At 39.4% G+C, this 21,192-nt stretch overlaps 2 protein-coding genes across 3 annotated transcripts in view; one reads left to right on the forward strand and one right to left on the reverse strand.

Moving 5' to 3' along the window:
* LOC101854951 (tyrosine-protein phosphatase non-receptor type 5) overlaps positions 1-852 on the reverse strand; it is a gene marked incomplete in the record, with an annotated part of 40,556 nt that extends 39,704 nt beyond the window's left edge. Inside the window, 1 exon segment of the mRNA XM_035970047.1 lies at positions 754-852. Within this exon segment, the coding sequence (XP_035825940.1) occupies positions 754-852 (99 nt within the window).
* Positions 722-21,192, forward strand: part of LOC101852855 (GPN-loop GTPase 1) — a 32,686-nt gene continuing 12,215 nt past the window's right edge. The window contains exons 1-12 of one of the 2 annotated variants that reach the window (XM_013083141.2): positions 722-1,531; positions 3,522-3,615; positions 5,440-5,479; positions 5,989-6,055; positions 8,364-8,401; positions 9,325-9,403; positions 10,952-11,092; positions 13,282-13,428; positions 14,173-14,255; positions 14,995-15,113; positions 16,988-17,089; positions 17,955-18,083. In XM_013083141.2, coding sequence (XP_012938595.1) covers positions 1,379-1,531; positions 3,522-3,615; positions 5,440-5,479; positions 5,989-6,055; positions 8,364-8,401; positions 9,325-9,403; positions 10,952-11,092; positions 13,282-13,428; positions 14,173-14,255; positions 14,995-15,113; positions 16,988-17,089; positions 17,955-18,073 — 1,182 coding nt within the window. In that variant the 5' untranslated portion in view covers positions 722-1,378 and the 3' untranslated portion in view covers positions 18,074-18,083. Of the gene's footprint in view, positions 1,532-3,521; positions 3,616-5,439; positions 5,480-5,988; positions 6,056-8,363; positions 8,402-9,324; positions 9,404-10,951; positions 11,093-13,281; positions 13,429-14,172; positions 14,256-14,994; positions 15,114-16,987; positions 17,090-17,954; positions 18,666-21,192 lie in introns of those variants that run through there. The other variant, XM_005099441.3, reaches the window with a different exon arrangement.

Raw genomic sequence — 21,192 nt, forward strand, 5'->3', positions numbered from 1 at the left:
TTGATATTCATTCGTGTTCAGCGCATAAATATTTAGTAGAGAAAAGACAACTGGTAGCTGAGTGTGAGACGGGAGGGAAAGTAAAAAAATACCAAATATTCAGATCTCTAGATCTAGATCTAGATCTAAATCTTGACTCTAGATACAAATGAGGTTCATTTTAGAGGCTATTTTTAGGCACTACTTGGATATGGTGGTCCCGACTTTGTGACAGGGAAAATCTAGAATCTAGTTTTGACCCCAATGATGATTACTTCTGGTTCTAAGTCTAAACGATTACTTTTTGATTTGCGTGCCGATATGGAGAGATAGCCTTTCAAACCTTATCCTTATTGCAAAACATCAAATCGTGGTCAAATTCAGGGGGGCATGCCCCGTGAAACACCCCATGTTTTTGTTTTTTTAAGTCAGGGGGGAAACCCCCCGGGCCTTGTGAAAAACAAGTGAAATTTTACTGCTCATTTTGTAGGCTAGATTTAGATAGAATCTAGATCTAGATCTAGGCTACGAATAAAACATACAACATTGATACCGACTATTTAATCAGTATCGATATTTCAGTAGATCTAATCTAGGCCTACACAAGTATCCAAGTAGTGCCCTATTTTTATAACATTACATAATTAGCCTAGGGGCCTGTAGACTTCTAGATCTAGATCTAGATCTAGATCTAAATCTAGATGTATTTCAAAATCTGGCCATGAAGTAAATCTAGAGATTCTACTTGCATTTTTCAGACTTTTTGCAGATCACTGGTATTGTTCGAGATTCAAAGGGTGGTGGAGGAATCGCTGGAAATGATGGTTGAGTTCCTTGATCATGAGAATGTGATCTTTCATCCTCATCAGCCATTGTGACAAGTGACAGTACGTACACAGAAGGGCCTACACGCCTACACAGTTACACAGAGTATGTCTATTACATAGTACGTTGTTCACAATACACACAGTAGTAGTAGTCTAGTCATTCAATAAATTTAGTTTCGTTAAATTTCTTGTCTACTCAAATTTTTAGATGAACTTCCCGGAAAAATATGGCCAAGGCTACGGAAACAAGAGTATCCATTATTGTTTTTCATTCTCATTTTAGTTTCTACTATAAGCGTACATTTTGAACCAAAGTAGGCACGAATATTAAAAATATAGGGCCTAAACCAAGCATGCACATGTTTGGCCTAGAATCTGCCAGCTTATTAAATTTCCAGTAATGCACAATAATTTTTTGGACTTTTTATACGTATACCGGAACCGGAAACTGGAAACTTGATGTTTCCTTCCGTAAATAAACTTGGAAGACAACGTTGTTTGAAACGAAATTAGGATACTCAGCGCTCAGCAGTTTTGATTGTAGGGCAAGAGTTCTAAGTCGTGCTTTTAGTATGGAGACCGATTCCACTGAAACCCAAGGCAGTCTTGAATCTGGTGAATCGTCAGGGGCGTCTGCATCCAGTTCTGAAGCTTGTGGTGCCATAAAGCCAACATGTGTTATTGTTCTTGGAATGGCTGGATCTGGGAAAACAAGCTTCGTTCAGGTGAGAGTAGGCCTACTGTCTATAATCTATAACATAATTAACATCATCATCATGGCTTTTTGTTGTCGTTATTGTTGGTTTAAAAATTCGCAGTGGCTATTTTTACGGCGAGCCGTAAAGATAGCTTCCCAGGCTATTTTTACGGCGTGCCGTAAAGATAGCCTTCCAGTGAGTCCCAGGCTATTTTTACGGCGATCCTCGAAAAGCGACCCTACTCCGCCTCTCATGTACGCGACATGCCTAAAACTGGAAGGCTATCTTTACAGCACGCCGTAAAAATAGATTTCTAGCTTGGGAGGCTATCTTTACGGCTCGCCGTAAAAATAGCCACTGCATTAAAAATTAGATCTAGTCTAGTATTAGACTCATATTCTCACCTTTTGCACCTGTCTTTACGCCCCTTCCATACTATCGTTTGGGCTGACTACATCTTCTGTAATTTACCGACCCAGAACTGGCAGTCTGAGGGCAATAATGAATTGAAGTGTATACAGACCCGGTAACCGGGAACAAAGTCACGAAGTATACAGACCCGGTAGAGGAACTCTTTTGTGATTACGGGAAATTTCAGCATCCAGACCCGGTAGAAATCGTGTGTGTGTGTGTGTGTGAGAGAGAGAGAGAGAGGGGGGGGGGGTTGCTAGCAAAATGTATGACATGCCCCAGTTGGCAGGAGGGAACAAGAAAAAGATAGAGATGGAAATAGATGGGGACAAAGAAAGACAGAGACAAACAAAGAAAAAGAGAAGGCGAGCGATACACAGAGGAGAGAGAAAGAGAGAGAGAGAGGGGGACTGCTCGATTGAAATTATGACATTGTAACTTGTTCTTTTCTTCAAATTGTGATTCCTCCAACTCCAAAAAGGAGGAAAAACGATCGTTCATCGAAAAGACATCTGCAATCTTCATTTAGATCTAGGTTAGCCGCGAAACTAGATCAAAGATTTATGTCTGTCTGCCTAGATCTAGATCTAGACCATAGATCTAGAAGAACCTAGATCTAGGTCTACCCTGAGCCAAGAGGGCGCTGAAACTCTCCGAAATCACAAGAGTTCCCCTACCGGGTCTGTATACTTTGTGACTTTGTTCCCGGTTACCGGGTCTGTATACACTCCCATAATGAATGCCATTTTAAGACTAATAGGACAGTGCACCTGAGACATCGTTTCAGGACTACTCAAACTAAACTGCAAGACAATTTCCAAGACTTTTACTTGTCAGCTGGCATATTGTTCATCGTAGACTGTGGGAATTCAAGATTGTCAAAGATGCCTACACATGCAGACTGCGTTTACAGCCAAAACGCTGTCAGGCTAGGATGAACTGGTCTCTGCTACACAACAATGCCGATGAACTTAAAAGAGTGGGACACTTTTGCCTTCTCAGATGATTCTCAATTCCAAGTTAAACGCCATGATGGGATTGCAAAAGTGTACAGGTGACCACCTGAGCACTGTCAGCTCATAACATTCTAATAGGACAATGCACCCACATATTGTGCACTCCCCTCGGAGTTAAATTCTTTGAAATCAAGAATAAAGTTGCTGTTATTTATAAATATGGCCTGCCGTTTCACCAGATTTTAACCCTATTGAGCATCTCTGTGGGACAGGATTAGCTGTGTTGCTCGTGATATGAATACGGTTCCCAGAACCACTTTAAAGTAAATTTGTATTCAACTCGATTTGCAAAATTTAATCCAGGTCATTTGTTTAATTTCAGGATAAACTTCCCCTCACATGGTCATTGATTGGTTTAGACATTAAGAAAAAAAGTTAAAGATCTCAGATTTAGACATTTTTCGCCAAGCTCCTTAGGGTACGTTACTGTGGTAAATTATATACCGTTGCTGTACTTTATTGGCCAACTCATTTTTTATTTATATAATGTCTTTTTAAAAAATTGGACAAGTGTAATTGTGATGATGGGGCTCTCAAATGTTAGTTACTCACACCATTTTATGCTTACTGTTCACATTTTGTCTGTTCAGAGGCTGACAGCTCATCTGCATATGAAAAAGAGCCTTCCATATGTGATTAACCTTGATCCAGCTGTCATTGAAGTTCCTTTTCCTGCTAACATTGGTAAGATGAGAACAAGTATGTGTGTATGTGACAGTATGTGTTTAATCAGCTGCCAAATAAGATTAGCATATATATAAGTCTCCCATTTTATTTAATATCATCATGAAGGAATCACTTTTTGTAGTTTGATCTCTGAAAGAATTATCAAAATCTTAACATCTACAGTGGAGTCCACTTATAATGCGTCCGAAAAAAAAGAGAAGTCTGTTATAAAGACACTATTCTAAAACCTCGCTTTTTTCCTCTTCTTTACCTTTGTAAATAAAATACTGCTATAGCGCAATCAGACAAACACGCGAGTCGGTTATAGCGGAATTTTGCTGCTGCTGTGCGCAGTGCATGGGCCAATTATACATGTAAAACCTCGCCAGTTGAGAAACTAGTTGCTGATCTAGCGAAATAAAGAATGGGAGAGCCCATGTGTGTCAACAATGACGGCCTGTGCAACTGAGTAGGGAGGGTGTGGCATGCGCAGACAAGCAGAACGCATTGCATGATAGGCCAGCGTAAGCCTAGTTTAGATTATCAAGGCCTACCATGCCTCTCACTTCTCCGATGCGGGGATGGAGAGGTCACAGCAATGTGATGGATGGAGTGAATGTGTGACGTGCACAAGCTGACGGAATGCACCACAGGGTGTGGTGGGGTGGGGGAAAACACAGCGAGTGAGTTAACCCAGAGCCCTTTCTTTCTGATAGCCAACGCAGAGCTGTCAGTCAACATCGCTAGATCTAGCGCTTGAGGTCATGTTGAAACAAAATCATCATCAGGGCAGATAGCGAAAGGAAATAAACAAAAAACCAAACTAATACATTAGGCCTACTTTACAGTTTCCCTTGAATTTATTACTGGATCCCTTATAGCGAGAATCCTGCTATAACGAACATTTTGCTCCAGTCCCCTCCTTCTCGTTATAATAGGATTCCACTAGTTTGATATTGTCAGATGAAGTTTACTTGCCTCATGACTGTTTATTTAAAGAGAAAACTAAAAAAGCCGAAGGAAATTCCGAAATTGGGCACATAAAACCCTAAAATTTTATATATATTTAGCCACTGAAGAGATGTTCAGTCTCTTATCAGGTAGGTATTAAAGTATATTTCTCCAACATTAATCGATAGATGAATAAGGGTAAAACTGAAAAGTAAACTTCAGCTTCCCATTTGGAGTTTACTTGACTTAGCACTTATGGGGTCTCCACTCTCCATGGAGCCACATTTAGGTCACCTTAACGTCTTGCATGAAAGACGCGTTTACTTTATTTTAAGAAGGGGGAATGTCAAAACTTTGTCTTACCCAACTTTGGTTTTTATGCTTATAAATTTAGTAAATTCGACATGGAACCGGTAGTTATGGTCACTGTTCCGTGACGCCCTTGCAGTTTTCTTATATTTTTAACCTGTCCATAGCAGTCCTTGTTCAGCGATGCCGCTGTCCATCATTTTCATGATAAGTTGGCCTCAAAATCTGCTCATATCAACAACTTGCTGCAAAAGTTTTCTGCTGACCCTTGATCAAACTGAATGTGTTCGTTCGATCAGTGCAAAGAAGCTTTTATGATTGATAACATAACAGTTTTGATGACAAGAAAATGGAAAGTTAAAAATTAAGATTTTAAACTGTTTGTTGACTTTGTCAAGTCTAGTAAGTAACTATTGCTCAAACCCCTGTCCGTAGCCGCCTCCAGTCTAAAAGTTTGTTTTTTTCTCTATGATCGTGAGTGAACGTGATGGACAAGTTCGACTGTAGCTTTATTGAAGATAGTTTGTTCATTTTTCACATTTTATCATTAAAAAAGATTAAAGTATTGTTTTCTCTTCATAGATATCCGAGACACAGTCAACTACAAAGAAGTGATGAAACAGTATCCTTTACAAAGTGTTCATACTTGAAACAATGTTCTGTTTTCATGAATTTCTTTTTTTATGAAAAGATTACATTAAGCTAGCTTCCTGAGCTCTATCCCTGCTGGGTTTTTTGGAAAGTGTCACTTGTGATTTTTAAAACTGTTTCTAATACTGTTATCGTATTAGATATATGGACAGGGTGGGAACACTATGACAGTATGTGATGTGAAAATCTCTATCTGTGCTTTGTTTGTATGTTTGTGTTGATTAATGATGTGTATTTTTGTATTTTATTTATAATTTTTTAGGGGTGTATTTATACATTGTCTGAAAAATTGTGTGGTGTATTCATGGGTCCATTTTGCTTTCAGTGCTGTATCTGACTCAATCAGATCATGCTGCTAGCAAACAAAGTATGAGTTTCATTTTACATAAAGATATCCAACATTTTTCAACTCAGTATATAGAGTTGCACTGAAGAGCTGTGCTATGAAAGGGGTTAAGATATTCCTTATCTAGACCAAAGTTACTCTCTTGGACCAAACGGAGGTATAGTCACTTCCTTGAATCTGTTTGCCACGCGGTTTGACCAGGTAAGATTTCAACATGTTCTAATTTCATAGTATCATATACTTGCTGTCTTATATTTATTAATAGTCGCTTAAGGCTGCACTCTACTTCTTCGCTCCAAAATCTACAATTAAGTTATTTTTACTTGTTTTTCTTATTTTCTCAGGGTATTTCATTCAAGGTTTAAATATATTCTGTGTTGGGAATCATTATCAGTTACATGACTGCAGAAGTGGCATATTAGAGTGAAACCAGGCTATTTAAAAGACCATTTACAACAGCTAAAAGCTCAAAAAGCATCCAAACTGTCTATGAACTAATTACATATAATATTAAATCTGCACGCAAATCTGAAGAAAATAACGCTAGCTTTATTTGTATTAACGATTTTATTACTTTTAGAAGATTTTCATATTAGCGAATGACAAAAATAGTCAAAATAGCAAAGTAAATGAAAATCATTAAATAACATTTATGTCAAAAATTAGAAAAAGCTAGTGTCATTTTATTTGTAATTGCATGGTGCCCTTACCCTTCAAATTACATGTCTCTATTTTGAATATTTTTTTTAGTTTTTAGCTTTTAAAGCCAAGAAATGAACATATTGAGACAAGGAGCAAAAACATCTCAAAATTGCTTTAATACATTGTATTGGCTCACAATGTCACAAACTTTATGGAGCTATGTATTTGAAATAGGTCTTTGGAAGTACTTCCATTCGATTTAGAACATAATTTTCAAGGGAAGTTCCTCAAAACTGAAAAAAACATTGTTTGGACCCAAACTGGGCTCTAAAAACCTGTGTTGCTTTAAGTTTTGGTGACTGTAAGGTCCTTTCATGACTCTATAAGATAGGATAATTTTTGTTCGTAAGGTAATTTTACTCTATTTTACTCAATTCCCTGATCCGCAACTGGTAGAGATTTATGTGGCAGAATATCATATGTGAATGGTAGTGATATGCACCTTGCTGGCTTCTGCAATGTGTAACTCCCGGGTGGGTCAAATATTTAATTAGAATGAACAGGGAACTCTCATGGTCTAGAGGTTCACCTTTCATTCAAAAGGTCCTGGGTTTGAAACCTCACAGGAATGAATAAACATTTTTATTCTCCAAAATGTTCTCTTCTTTCATCTCCTGTCTGCCCTGTGATCTTGCAGGGGAATGCAAAGAAGTAGAAGAAAAATGAACTGGCCGGCCAAGCAAGCAGATTAGCTTAGTACAGTCAAAGATAGTACATAACAAGATGGGCCACTTCTCTCTTTGAGCCAATTAAAAAAGTGTTCTCTAAATTTGGTGACGCCCTCTTCACAAAAGCGCACTACTTGCAAACAGTTACCCTACTTGAGTTTTAAAAATCAAAGTGAAACTAGCAAGTTTTGGGATAAATTTTGGAAGAACGCTTTTTTAAAATGGTTACGCTGACAAAAAACCTCTTCCAGAGGAAAGGGTGATGGTTTTCTTCGTTTAATTTGACTTTAGAATGAAAGGCGAGAGGTCATTAAAATTTTAAAAACACTAAAACTCCACACTGAACGTACCCGAACTGCTGATGAACAGCAGTCGATCTGCGCACGCAAGGAGGTGCTATTCCTATTCTTCTTCTAGAAAAACGAAAGAGAGCTTCAAAACAGACTGCAGCGCCATCTGAAGCAAAGAGCATACTTCCTGCGGACACTTTTTTGGCTGAGTGGCTCATCTAGTTATTTACTATCTTTGGTACAGTGTCCTGGCAATTTGACTAGCATTCTTCCTTGGAGCTCACCTTCTTTTTCACTAGTATGGCAATAACATTCTGAAATAGAAAAGGCTATTAATACTGCTCTTTCAAAGAAAGTGTATATATTCTTTTTTCTTTAAAATGTCAAACAGTCTTTTCTCTTCTGTTGACTTGTTCACTTCAGGGAATGTATGTTATAATGTGAATTTCTTTGTTTGATTATTTCGTAAAAAATGAAATTGTACAAGTTTATTACCCTTTGCTACACTTTAAATAGGATTATTTGTTTTCCTGGCCAGCAGCGCTAATGTGATAGTTTGGTAAGCAGCTTGTTTTGACCGTACCTGTCAAGATCAACCCAAACCATGTGGGATGTATGTCATCAGTCATACTTGATAGAATATCTTCATTATGTGGTACTCGAACTCATGTCTTTTGCCTGCAAGGCAAAGTATCTGATCATTGCTCCTCATAGAGATGTTGCAGAGGCATGTGTCAAGATAAATAGATTGTAGTTTTCCTGTGTAATTTGAAGTTTGTACAATAGATTTGAATGGCTTTAAGGTTTTTGTGTTTATTATAAATATTTAACTGATTCATTTCATTTCAGGTGATGGGCTTTATTGATGGCAGATCGAAAGAATGCAAGTACGTTTACTTGTCCCGATTATCATTAATTACCATATTTATGTTATAGGTGGTTTTGGCTCCCTTTGATAAATCTTCGGTCTTTTCTGTCAGTTTATTTTTTTCTGTCTGTCACACTTTTTTTCCTGCACCAAACTGGCATAATTTTGTCGATGTTCTTCTCTTTATTCTAACTAAAACCCATGTCATATAATACGTTGGCCCAGAATGAAATACTGCTTACTTTACTTTTCCGATCCAGCGACCATTTAGGTTCTAGCCCTTCGGTCTGTCGATATGGCAAAGAATTTACAGACCCAGAATAAAATCAAAATGGGGACTCATTCAGGTTGTGAAGCTGTTCTAATTATTTCTAACAGCATTGTATCTATGGACGAGATTTTGTAATACTGTGAGGAGGGGGGGGGGGTCCCTGTTAATTTTTATCACATCTTGAAATTATTCAAAATATTAAAAAATCAGTTGGTTTTATTTGTAATATGCTGATGCAGTATAACATGGATAGCTTGAATTCGTCGAGACCGGCCTCAGTAGTTCAAGGGATATCTTACAAAGATAGAGAAGAAAAAAACCCTAGGACCTCGGGGCACAGTTCAACGGATGTGTGGTTTCAAGTCTCCTGTGTTTGACCTATCCGTGTTATACCATATTTTGTATTTAATATGTAACTGGATGATAAGATGGTGCCTCTGGTAGGTCCTACTTTTTAAACAAGATCCCTTGGATGTTTCTTTCTCACGATATGGCATCCCAAAATGACCTTTATTGCATTGTGACGGTTTGTCTTTAACTCTCTCAAGCAATCTGGTATTATTTATGTCTGTACTTTCTCTAACCTCTTCCGTCTTATGTTTGTTGCATTTTTTTGTTGATTTTGTTACACAGTCTTTGTGACAAAGTTTTTTCTTTGGAATGTTCCTCAGGTACGTTGTCTTGGACACACCAGGACAGATTGAAGTGTTCACGTGGTCAGCCTCTGGGAGCATCATCACAGAAGCCTTGGTCAGTGAGCCAGTGTTCCCTGATCTCAGGGAAGGACAAAGGACATTTTAATATTGTCATTGATCCTAATCTGTTTATGTGATGTAAATTGATGAAAGCTTTTTACAATTCTCAGGATTTCTAGATTATACTTGTAGTTTGTTAGTTTTTTTGGCTCTTTTTGTTTGAATTTTGTTTTCTGTTAGTTTTTTTGGCTCTTTTTGTTTGAATTTTGTTTTCAAAAGTGGCACAGGCTGTGCTACAGGGGTATGTTACAGAAGGGTTGAGGAAAATGTAGAACCACATGGGATTCTTGATGGATGGTCAGGTTTTTAATTATCTTTGTACAGTTGCAGTCAGGAAAGTGTAAGTGAAAACCAAGTATCGGTTAAGCATGTGGTGTCATTGTGTTTTGTAGTGAATGTTTTAAATGTTGTGGGCTATATGATATGAAAACTCAAAGTAGAAGGTCAACGATTTTTTGTGTTTGATACGATGTGTCTACCGTCATTTGTTGCTTGGAATTTCCTTTCTAACTTAGAATATATATACAGCACCAAACTCTCTCCACTGGGTTGGAGGGGGCAGAGGGTTTTAGATGAGGCTGTTGCTAAAGGTCATAGATAGGTTTGTTTGCAAAAGGTTACAGATAGGCTTGTTCGAAAGGGTTATAGATTGGCTTGTTGCAAAGGGTTATAGATTGGCTCATCGCATGCAAGCAAGAGGAGCAACCCCAGCAACAGGGGAAAGTCACACATGAACATTTTGGTCATACGTTCATCGGATAAGACGCACCGACTTTTTCATAGCAAACAAATATAATCACCTTTGTTAATAGGGTTTTTTGACAACGCAGTTCAAAACAAAACAAATCAGTTATATTTAGTACACTGAGGGGAACGTCATGCTGGGTTTTCATTGTGAATATCCTCAAAAACCAATAGTAGGACTCACTGAGTTTGTTCCCTTGGTTTGCCCTCTCTGGCTTTTTTGGGTGTAATTTTGTATCTCATGGATAAGTTGCAGGGCAACTTTGAGGGTCTGTTGTATTCTATATGCTGTCATTCACAGGAATACATTCTGATGCCTATATGATAATTACTTTGGTGTGTGGTTCCTGCCTTCTTTTTCTTTCTGCCTTCTTTGTTCTTTTTTTCTCTGAAGCAAGTGCGTTGCCTTTAAAGTGACATTTTTGTGTCTAGGAGGGCATTGAACTTTTACGAAACAAAGAGAGATATATATAAACAAATAAACCTCATTGTTCATGGTATTTGATTTTCATACAAACTAGTTTGTTCACCCCATTATTCATATTTTTTAAAATGTCCATACTTAACTGTTTGTCAGCAATAAACGTAGTATGTCAATCTGGGATAGCATTCGGATTAAAAATTCATTAACATCTACTAGTTTGTCAATAGAAGTTGGATGTTGAATGAAATCTTGACTGTTTTTGGATTGTCTGCTCATTAGATTCCCTTAATGGCAACATATTTTATTTTTGATTCATCTTTGTCCTACAGGAAACCTCCTGTTTAATTACCATGTCACTGTTTTGCGTGTCCCCAGGCCTCATCTTTCCCAACTGTGGTGGTGTATGTGATGGACACACCACGGAGTTCGAACCCAGTGACCTTCATGTCAAACATGTTGTATGCCTGTAGCATCCTCTACAAGACTAAACTGCCTTTCATCATCGTCATGAACAAGGTATATCTTCTTCCCCCCCGCCAACCACACATACACCCACCCACCCCAGAGAGTCGCTAGTCAAGTGACTATGAACAACATATTTGATTAGAGTCAACAGAGTTTGGTTGAACCAGTTCAAGAAACTGCCACCCATTTTCTCACAGTGATTTATGAGGTCCTGCAGGAATCAAGAGGCATTACATGTGTGCCCCACATCATAGTAAATACTTTGTTACAAGAATGGTGAAGGTGCTTGATGTCAGTAGTTGACTTCTTTACCTAGGATGTTTTATCGCATGAGTGAGTTATAGTTAACACATTACACCCTAAGGGCCTGGACGGGAAGTCCATTCCTAGATCCTAAGCAAGGGGAAGAAACCCACCTCCTGTGAATACAAGCGTTTAAAAGACACATTTAAAAAATACTGAACAAATACCAAAAATCCGGAAAAAATAAAATTTAAACAGAATACTGAATGTAGTTTAAGGAAAAATATAACTTAATGTGTGCGCAAACTGTTGGAAATATTCTAACTTTAGTCCAATTGGGGTGTCCGACCCGTCACCTTCACTCTCAGCCTCGCGATTGGACCCTAGATCTAAATTCTAGATTTTCTACGTCTGATCAATCTGAATCGCCCGGAACTCTTGCTACAACGTTTTCATCAAAATATCAGCCATCTGATTTGTCATATGCTTGTTTTTGCTCAAATCCATCGTTATTTCCGTTGTCGAACTCAATTGCGTCGCTTTTCAACAAGTCGAGACGCTTTCGAAGTGTCGGTAAAGCGATCGCATTTCGATCAGCTCTAATACTAAAACTACTGGCCCGAAAAATTTCGTTTCGGTATCAAACGAAAGAAGAAACTTTTTTCAATAACTATGCAAATCAAAATCTCGGCCCCAGAGTATCGTCAAGGTGAGACTTCGTTTCTAAAGACGCTAGGTTGGCGCGGGCGAGTCAGGATGGAGCGCATAAGGAAATTCCCGGGCGAGTTAGGGTGTAATGTGTTTTAACATAGTCCCCTGAAATGCTCAGTGGACTTCCCAACTCCTTGGGCTTGTCTGTCCTTGACACCATTACGACCCACTGATGAACATGCAGCATTGTTACCTTTAAGGTGTTTACCACCTTCTCATTTTCATCATAGCCAGTTGCCAAGGCACTGGGTTTTTTTGTTTTTTTTAAGTCAGATGAAGAAAATAGGAAATACTGCCTTTCCAAAACTTGCAATATCCCACTCAGAGAAACTCAGAATTGGACAGCTATCATAGTGTTGAATAAACTTTTAGCTGCTTTGGGAAAATGGATGTGAAACGTCTATGAATTTATAAATTGAAAATATTTTAAAAATTCTTTCAGCTTTCGCATGTATAAGTGGACAAATCTAACAAATAAATCAAAACAAAGGAAGTCCAACGAAAGATTTCGTCTTTTTTTTCTCATCACCTATTCGCTTTCTTCTTTGGCGTACTGGGAGCATGTTGGAACCCTTGAAATTGTCAAAGAATTGGTGGGACTGATTTTCATACTTGTTTTCTGGATGAGTAGTTTGCTGTATGATTAAAGATCTATTATTGAAGCATGCACTCATGGTTGTTTGTCCGACCACCAGGAATAGTGACACTGTCTACTCAACTGGCATTATGCTTGGCTGTGATGTGTATCAGGGATTGGAATCCACAAAGGGGTATTCTCGAACTGGAGTTGTAATAATACAAGGCTTACCACCCTCATGGCAGGGTTTCATGCGAGATGCTCAAACTGTTGTCAGGTCACAAGTGTAGGATTACAAAGTTCTATTAGTCTGTTTTGAGTTATTAAGTCCATGGCACCAGAAACTGCTCTATCAAAATCGTAAGATTATTCAGAGTCAATATCAAGATATTCAAAGAATTGCATTTTAAAAAACTTGACGGATAGTGAAACTCATTTTTTACTTCAAATTTCACAAAACTAAGTACTGAGCAGATAGAATTATATCATTCTAGGGTAGCGCGGTTTTGCATCGTAAATGGCCATTCAGTGTTGAAAGAGTCATTAATCGTATTCCATATTTTTCCATGTATGAAACAAAATGTAGGAATTGTTTTTTAAAGTCTTTCTATAACATGAACTTTTAACTTTGAACTGACTTTTAAGTCTTAGTTTTGAAGTCAATAAATGAAAATAAAAATCAGGATATCAATTCACATCCCATGACCAGACGGACATCATCAGCCACAGTTTTGCCCAGGAGTGGATGTCCGACTTTGAAGCCTTTCAGGAAGCACTGGAGCATGAGACGTCCTACGTGTCCAACCTGACGCGGTCCATGAGTCTCGTTTTGGATGAATTCTACTCCAATATCAAAGTAAGACTTCAAAGTTTTTTTTGGGGGGGGGGGGTTAAATGGCCCTTACACAACCTGAGGAACATTCCCAGGACTTGAGTTGTCTTGAGTTTTCAAGGCTCTCATCCTGCTTGGTCGGGCCCTTTTGATGTATGCTTGGTTGAGCCGTTTTGGTCCTTTTGATGACAAAATTACAACTTTTGAGAAACCTTTTTCCTTTCCTTAGAAAGTTTTTTTTTTTCTCAATTAAGGGCACTAGTGGTTTGTCCTTTTTCTTTTCATTACTTCTGTGGTATTCGTCTATCTTACTTTTTATGTTCAGTAAATAGCTGTTAATGTGTCAGTGTGCATCTCTTTTCTCAAACAAGCACAGCCACAGATTTATTGTTTTCACAAAAGTTATATACCCCTTGTTGCGTTGCCACTTATCATCTCTTTGTGAGAAAATGTTGTATCACGAGTTACAATAGTTTGACCTCCTCCGGCTCTCCCTTGTGTTTCATCATACATTACGGTGGCTGTCTGGAATATTCCAAGTGGGCGGTTGGCGGGTGCTCTGGTGCGGTTTGCTCCTTCTTTCCTATCAAACATCTTTCGTCCTTATCTCCCCTTCTTTTTTATGTTTGTTACTTTCTTGTAACACCTCTAATCTTCTGGCTCTCATATGACCTTATGCAGTTGCAAGTGCCGTAAAACCACTAAAACTAACTGGAATGATCCGGGTATGGACAGGGACTCATTTTTTACTCCTCTGTGTTGTTCCAGAGTACTGGAGTATCTGCCGCCACGGGCGAGGGTCTCGACGATTTCCTGGCTCAACTGGATGTTGCCCGAGAAGAATACGAGAAGTGAGTGAAGTGTCATCATTGCTGTCATGAGGGGGAGGATTGTATTTTTGCTTAAGACACCTTGCCAGCATTCCTTATCCACCCCCCCCCCCCCCCCACTTTCTCTTTTTTTTCTCTCCTTCTCTCTCTCGCTCTCTCTCTCTCTCTCTCTCTCTCTCTCTCTCTCTCTCTCTCTCTCTCTCTCTACTCTCTCTATCTCCCTCCCTCCCTCCATCCCACCCCCTCCCCCCACTTCATGTATATTGTCCTATCTTCCTCTCAGTCCTTTTTTTTTTCCATATCTTTGATTCTGTAGAAAGACTGGCATTTATTTTGCTTAGCAATTTTTTAATGTGAACTCTCAGAACCTTCATTGTAAGATGGGTGGGAGGGACAAGACAGACTACCAGGAGATGACTTACAATTTTTTGTTACTACTCACAGTATTTAGATTGTGCATTGATTTTTCCAGTGTATTCAAAAGCAGAATCTGTAAAAACACATTTATCATCTCAAGCTGTTCAGGCTGCTATGTTTCATCAATCTGTTTTGGTCTCACTCCTACGTCACAACATTTGTCCTCTTTAATTTTGGATATTGGTATGAAAGTGTATTAGTGACTGCAAAATTGAATATAATAGCTGAAAAAGTAACTGCTATCACCAAGGTTTGACCTCTTTTTGTGTTAGCGTTACTTACTGAATTGCTGAAGCTTTTTGTGGCTAAGAATGTATTTTGAGATCTTGTGTTTGTTCTGCAGGGACTATCGGCCAATGTATGAGAAAATGAGAAGAGAGAAAGAAGAAAAAGAGGAAGCTGAGAAACAGGAGAGGAAGGACAACTTCAGGGCAGATCGCTCGTCAGATCAGTCAAAAAAAGGTATGTAGGATCTAACGAACAGAGAAAGTAATTTGGGGGAGGGGGGGGGGGAGAATCACTTATCATGATGGTTACCGATCAGCTTCTGTTAACATCAATGGGTTCTAATACAAACAGTATAGTTTTCAAGTGTCGTTTCATCAGTTTTTTTTACTTTACAAACCTCGAGGGCATGCCTCAACCCATTCCTTCTCGTTTACAACTTCCTGTGTTGTCTATCGAGATGGCTGCTGTCTGAGCTGTGCTCAGTAATTAGACCTGCATGTTTGCCGACAATCGTCTGAAATCCGACAATCGCGACCCGACCCGCGAACCGGCCGATGCTATCGCTAGGCCCGCCTGTATCAGTCAATGTGTGTAGTGCGAGGCCTGGCCGACTGCCAGCGACCCCTTTTTCTCCCGTCGGCACTTTCGTTTTCGTGCCGACCGCCGACGCGTGCACCGCTGACTGCCGACGTCGGCGTTTCCGACATAATTGTCGGAACCTAAGTAGAAATGCGAATACGAAAAAGGACGACAACCTAAATTATCTACTTTCAGTTTCGTGCTCGAGCGGCCATTTTTAATTTCGTTTGTTGACTAATTCAATTGTTTAGATCGTGTTGATTCATTCATCAAGTCCGACTCTCTTGTTCTAATAGAATCTAGATCTAGATCTAGATCTAGATTTATATAGATCATTATAGACCTCAATAGAGGATTCATATTCCAATTCTATTGTGTCAAACCCTATCATAGGTTGTGCTGTAATATTAATATTGGTAAAAATAAGCAATTCATCAGGTGCGTGAATTATTTATTTTTATTTAGATCTCTAGATCTAGAATCTAGATCTAGATCTAGACTCAGCTGAGTACCTCTGTTCGGGATCGGATGCGGATTTCGAGTTCAAGGCCTATTCCTATTCACTTGTTCTACTAGATCTAGATCTAGATTTATTTAGATTACTAGATCTAGATCTATATGGAGGATTCATATTCCAATTCTATTGTGTCATTGTATCAAACCCTATAGCAATGTAGATGTAAGCCATATATAGATCTAGAATCTAGATCTAGATTTTATGTGCTTATTGTTTGTTTTAGGGTGTGGTTTTTTAATTTAATTTTTTTTTTCATTTAGGACTTGTTTTGGCCTTTTTACATGAGGCCCGTTGCAGGTTCTTTTTGGGGTAGGGTTAGGGTTAGGTCTCTTTTTTATTGTGTTTTTTGGGGTGGTCGCTCGTTACTCGGATGTCCTTCCTTATGTTTGGGGGGGGGTTGCGCAAAATTTTCAGACAATCTGGTTGAGGCAGGTCTAAGTAATCTGCCCAGGTGAAAGGCAATGAATGTAGCACCGCTGCAAGTGTGTCTAAACATTATTGTTTGTTGATAAGATCTTAGTTAAATCTAGTGTTTTAATGGAGACTTATAAACAAATTGGAAAGACTATGGTATCTGCTGTGGCTTTTTTTGAAGAAGTGAGTCTAAGTCTCGCATCTCACTGTATTTGAGACATTAAGAGGCTGAACCTTCGATTTAATGTTAGTCCTCCGTAGAATCATAAATAGATTATATCATAACAAGACTTTATAATATTTTTTTTCAGGAAAGGGGGGGTGGCTGAAAATGATATAACAACTTTAAGAAACTTTTGAAAAGAAAATGCTTTTCAGTTATAAGTGAGACAATTTGTAGTTTTTTGGGGTACCTAGTGTGTTTATTCTACCGTTGATTCAACCAATAGCTTTTCCTCAAATTTGACGGGTTTTCTAACCAGAATGTCGTACCACTGAAATAATATCATGTGTGTATATAGATGAAGTAGAGTAGTAAGGTTATTGTGTGGAAGTCATCCCTGACCTCTGACTTTACTCCCACCCCCACCCCCCACAGACAGCCTCCTCTCCTCGGTCAGCTCCAAGGTTACCATCGCCCCCGGTGACGATGAGGACAGTGATGACGATTTCCTCGGGAGGGGTCGTGCTGTGGATTCAGGTCAGCACCTTTCACTTTCACTTCTCTGATTTTACACTTCTGTCTGTGTCAGGGACTGTTGTGTCAATTCCTTTCATCAAATTATTTTTATTCCCATGGATGAAATTAAGCTCATTATGGCATGCTCAAAACACACTATAGATACTTCAGCAATAAAACGCACAATATATACCCTGTGCACACTGTGGATTCAAGTTTGTAACATTCGTTTTGACTTGTTTGATTATCAGGAGTGATTAGATTAGTTTGCTTCATTTGGGAAAAAACATTTTTTTAAAGAGAAAGTTTTTAAAAATCTCTATGGGTAAATCTGATTGCAATGACATGTAGAAAATGTACTCGTACTTGAAATGATTCAGGGACAAAATGCATAAATAAAATGCCTATACGAACAGTAATATCAAATAGGACTTGACTCACTGTCTGTTGAGTATGTCTTTGATCTTGGTTTTTTTCCCCCCAACATCATATGTATTTGGTTTTTGTGTGGGTATTCTTCTCTCTGTAGCTCAGAATAAGTCTCTCTCTGTCTGTTTCCCTCTCCTTGTGTCTCTCTTTCAGTGTGTCTGCCTCTCTCAGTGTCTCTTTGTCTATTCTCTGTCTCGGTCTCTCTCTCTCTCTCTCTCTCTCTCTCTGTCTCTCTCTCTCTGTGTCTCTCTCTCTGTGTGTGTGTGTCTCTCTCTCTCTCTCTTCTACTCTCTCTATCTACTACTCTCTCACGTTCTCTCTCTCTTACTCTCTCTCGCCCTCTCCCTTCCCCCCTCTGTCTCCCATGCTCTTTATTTCTCTCTTTCTCTTCTTTTCTTCCCGGTATCATTCCTCCTTCACCTACCTCATTCCCTTAATTTTTTATCCATTCTCTCAGACGAGGACAAGGACCCAGAGGAGAAGTCATTCCAGCGCTACTTGGATGCTCGACGTCAACAGCTGGAAAAAAAAGTCCACATCTCACATCCGTCCCAGCCCCCACCTCCTGGTTCTTAACCTTTGTGTGGTGTGTGTGCGTGTGTATGTTTATTATATGTGTGGCATCATGGTGAAATGAGGCGCTCGTCAAAATAATGAAATTGAAGATACCGATATTTTTTTGCCGGTTATGCAGTTTTTAAAGAATTTTTGTTTTTTGGCTCGACACCATAGACCTATTATTATCCGAGACTGCGTATGGGCTACGCCAGCCCTCCCTTCCCAGCCAGCGCACTAGGGCGGACTGTAATGATGGAACAGTTGGGCAAAAATCACTCGCTACTGCCTGGGCGGCTGTCTAGATTAGCAGTGGCCTTTCATGGCCCTCACCAAGCTTTCATACTGTGTTCGTTTAGTTCCTTCTATCTAGGTGTAACTAACAGGGACCGGGGAATCTAATGTAATGGATGAAATTAATACAACAATTTTAATATGTGTGTGGGGAGCTGCAAAAACCATTCACAGGGGTCCAAATATGAAAATTGAGATTTCTACCTAATATAATTCTACAGCTTCCCCTGAGTATTTCGCTTTTTATTTGAGGGTTTTATCTATTATAGTTTCCGAGATATTGCAGTTTTTATCACGCAAGGTAGGAAAAATCCGAAAAGAGAAAAACGGCTTTAAAAGTTTGAGCAATGTTTTTGGCTGATATGAGCTCAACAAAAGGGACAAAACACAACATATACTAGTACAGTAACCACAACAACATACTCGTAGACAAAATGTAATAGGTTTTCTTACCTTTGTAGCTGGTGTTGATGTATTTATATCCACATTACTGATGTTTCATAGATTACTACGTGTTGGCTCGGCGGCCGCGTCCACGACCTCGACCTCGGATGGCTTTGCCTGGTCCTGCTACAGTTTTTGTCACTTTGGCTGGCACTTCATATTCACTGTCAGAGGAGTCACTGCCACTGTCTTCAGGTACTGCTGTTGGCTCTGGTGTTACAACATCCTGACAGTGAGGGGAAACGAACGGACGAATCTCTTTGAAGAGATATTGCTGGCGTTTGAGGCTGAGCCCAGGTGACGGTATTACTGGCGGCAGAACATCCGGCCCAGGGAGAGCTGCTTTCTGTAGGGCCTGGGCTGTTTCAGGGGCATTGCTGTGTTTTTTCACTTTTTATTCCTTTCACCTTACTGAAATACTTTGAAAGAAAAGTCGTCCAGTCATAGGTGGGAAGTTGAGATACTCCATTTTTTGTACCCACTAGAATGTCCTCGTTCATAGCAGCCGAAGCATCTACAACTTTGACTAGATCTTGCAAACAATCAACCTTTGTTACCTTTAATTTTCTTTTTATGAGGCCAAATCCACCGTCTGGGCTAAACTTTGTATGGCCCGCAATCAGAAAGCTAAGGCAAATATTCCTATTTCGACCGGTGCCACATCGCCACATGAGGTACCAAATCATAACAGAATTTTTGTTTTGTCTGGCACAATTGTCTGCATGCAAAAGAAGTTCTGTCTCACCTAGGCTGAAGTTTTCCAGATAGAAATGAAGATAAGACACAAGTGTTGGCACCTTTCCCAGTGTTGTGAGCCTCATCAACTAGAATGTTCACTTGTTTTCCCAGCGCCTCATTATTTATCCCAAAAAGGCCACACTTCGGGGGGGGGGTCTTGAAATAAATTGGCCCAGCTTGAAGAGGATCACTTGGAAAGTGAGTCTGCTGTGCAAAGTCAAAAGAAATGTGATTTTTTCCTTGAAAGGAACAGTATGGATGGGGTCCAGGTAGTCTGGCTGGCGGTAGTTGTGCCTTTACCATTTCACAGCTGTGTTGGTAAAATTACCGTTCATTCTGAACGATCTCCTGATGAGAGTTCAAATCGTCTATCAACCGTCTTTTCTCCTCATCAGACTTTCTGGCTGACAGCTGGATTTGCTGCATACCTCTCTGACAGGTCCAGCAGAGATCTGTTGCAGGAGGCATGGTCCTAATAAAAGGCACTAACTGTCTCCACAGCTTCCTGAAGATTGAGATGTGAACACAGTGGTTTCCTGCTTCCTCAGATGATGTTTTATACAATGAATGTACAGGAAGAAATCACGGCAAATACGGTGTCCATAGAGCAAGTAATCCGTCTGTGACGCTTTCCGTTCTGTTTGAACTGCCTTTCGTGATTTGCGGGTAGTAGAATCCAAATGAATGCCACACGAAATTTTTGACAACACAGCTATGTCAAGTTCTTTGTCCGTTAAGGCAATGTACTGGTGTCTTATGTCCTGGATTGTTTCTGCATCAAAGTTTGAGTAACACGGTGTTGACTTACAGGACCAGGGGTATGGGACAGGCCCTTTCGTTGACGTGGAAGGTGGGTCGATGTGCAAATTCGGTTGGTCCGGTGAAGGGGATGCTGGTATGGCTGACAGATGGGGTCTTTTGCGTTCAAGAGGCACGATCCTTTCTGACAGGCCTAGCTCAGTTGTCAGAACTTCACAGACCGAGTCATCTGGGGAAAAGCATTTACTTGTGTTAGCTCTAAGAACAACTTATTTTGCAGTTGCAGTAGGAATGTAGGACAATCTTAACCACTCAACCAGAGTAAAGTTTACTTTGACTTATTATACTGGAAAATTTGATCTAATCTACCCTTGTAGGTCAATGTATGATGAATTAAAATGACAAAGCTTAACATTTGAAGGAAAAGATAATGCCAAATGGTTTATAGTCCACAGCACAATCTCAACCACTCAACCGAAGTTAAGTTTACTTGACTTTATTATTACTGGCACTGGGAAAACTGATCTAATCTACACTTGTGGGCCAATGTATAAATTAAGATGACACAAGTTTAACATTTAAAGGAAAAGATCAAATCAAATGCTCTATAGATCTAGATCCAGAATGTAGTCAGCGTTTCTAATCAACAATTACAATACAAAAGGTGCACACGTTTAAGAAATTCAGGGGTCTGGGACACAAAAAAGTCTAAATCTAGATCTAGATTCAGCTTACTTTAGAATTTACCTACAAACTGAAGGTGGTCTAACAGAATCTATTACAGAACAGGAGGTCATCTTATATCTAAATCTATCTACATTTTGATATGTGGTCATGACTTATCATGATTATACAGTCAGGGTGAGAATGTAAACAAAGCATCATGTCGAAACAGAGAAAGACTG

Source organism: Aplysia californica, unplaced genomic scaffold, assembly GCF_000002075.1.
Source record: "Aplysia californica isolate F4 #8 unplaced genomic scaffold, AplCal3.0 scaffold00213, whole genome shotgun sequence".
Classification (NCBI taxonomy): Eukaryota; Metazoa; Mollusca; class Gastropoda; order Aplysiida; family Aplysiidae; genus Aplysia; species Aplysia californica.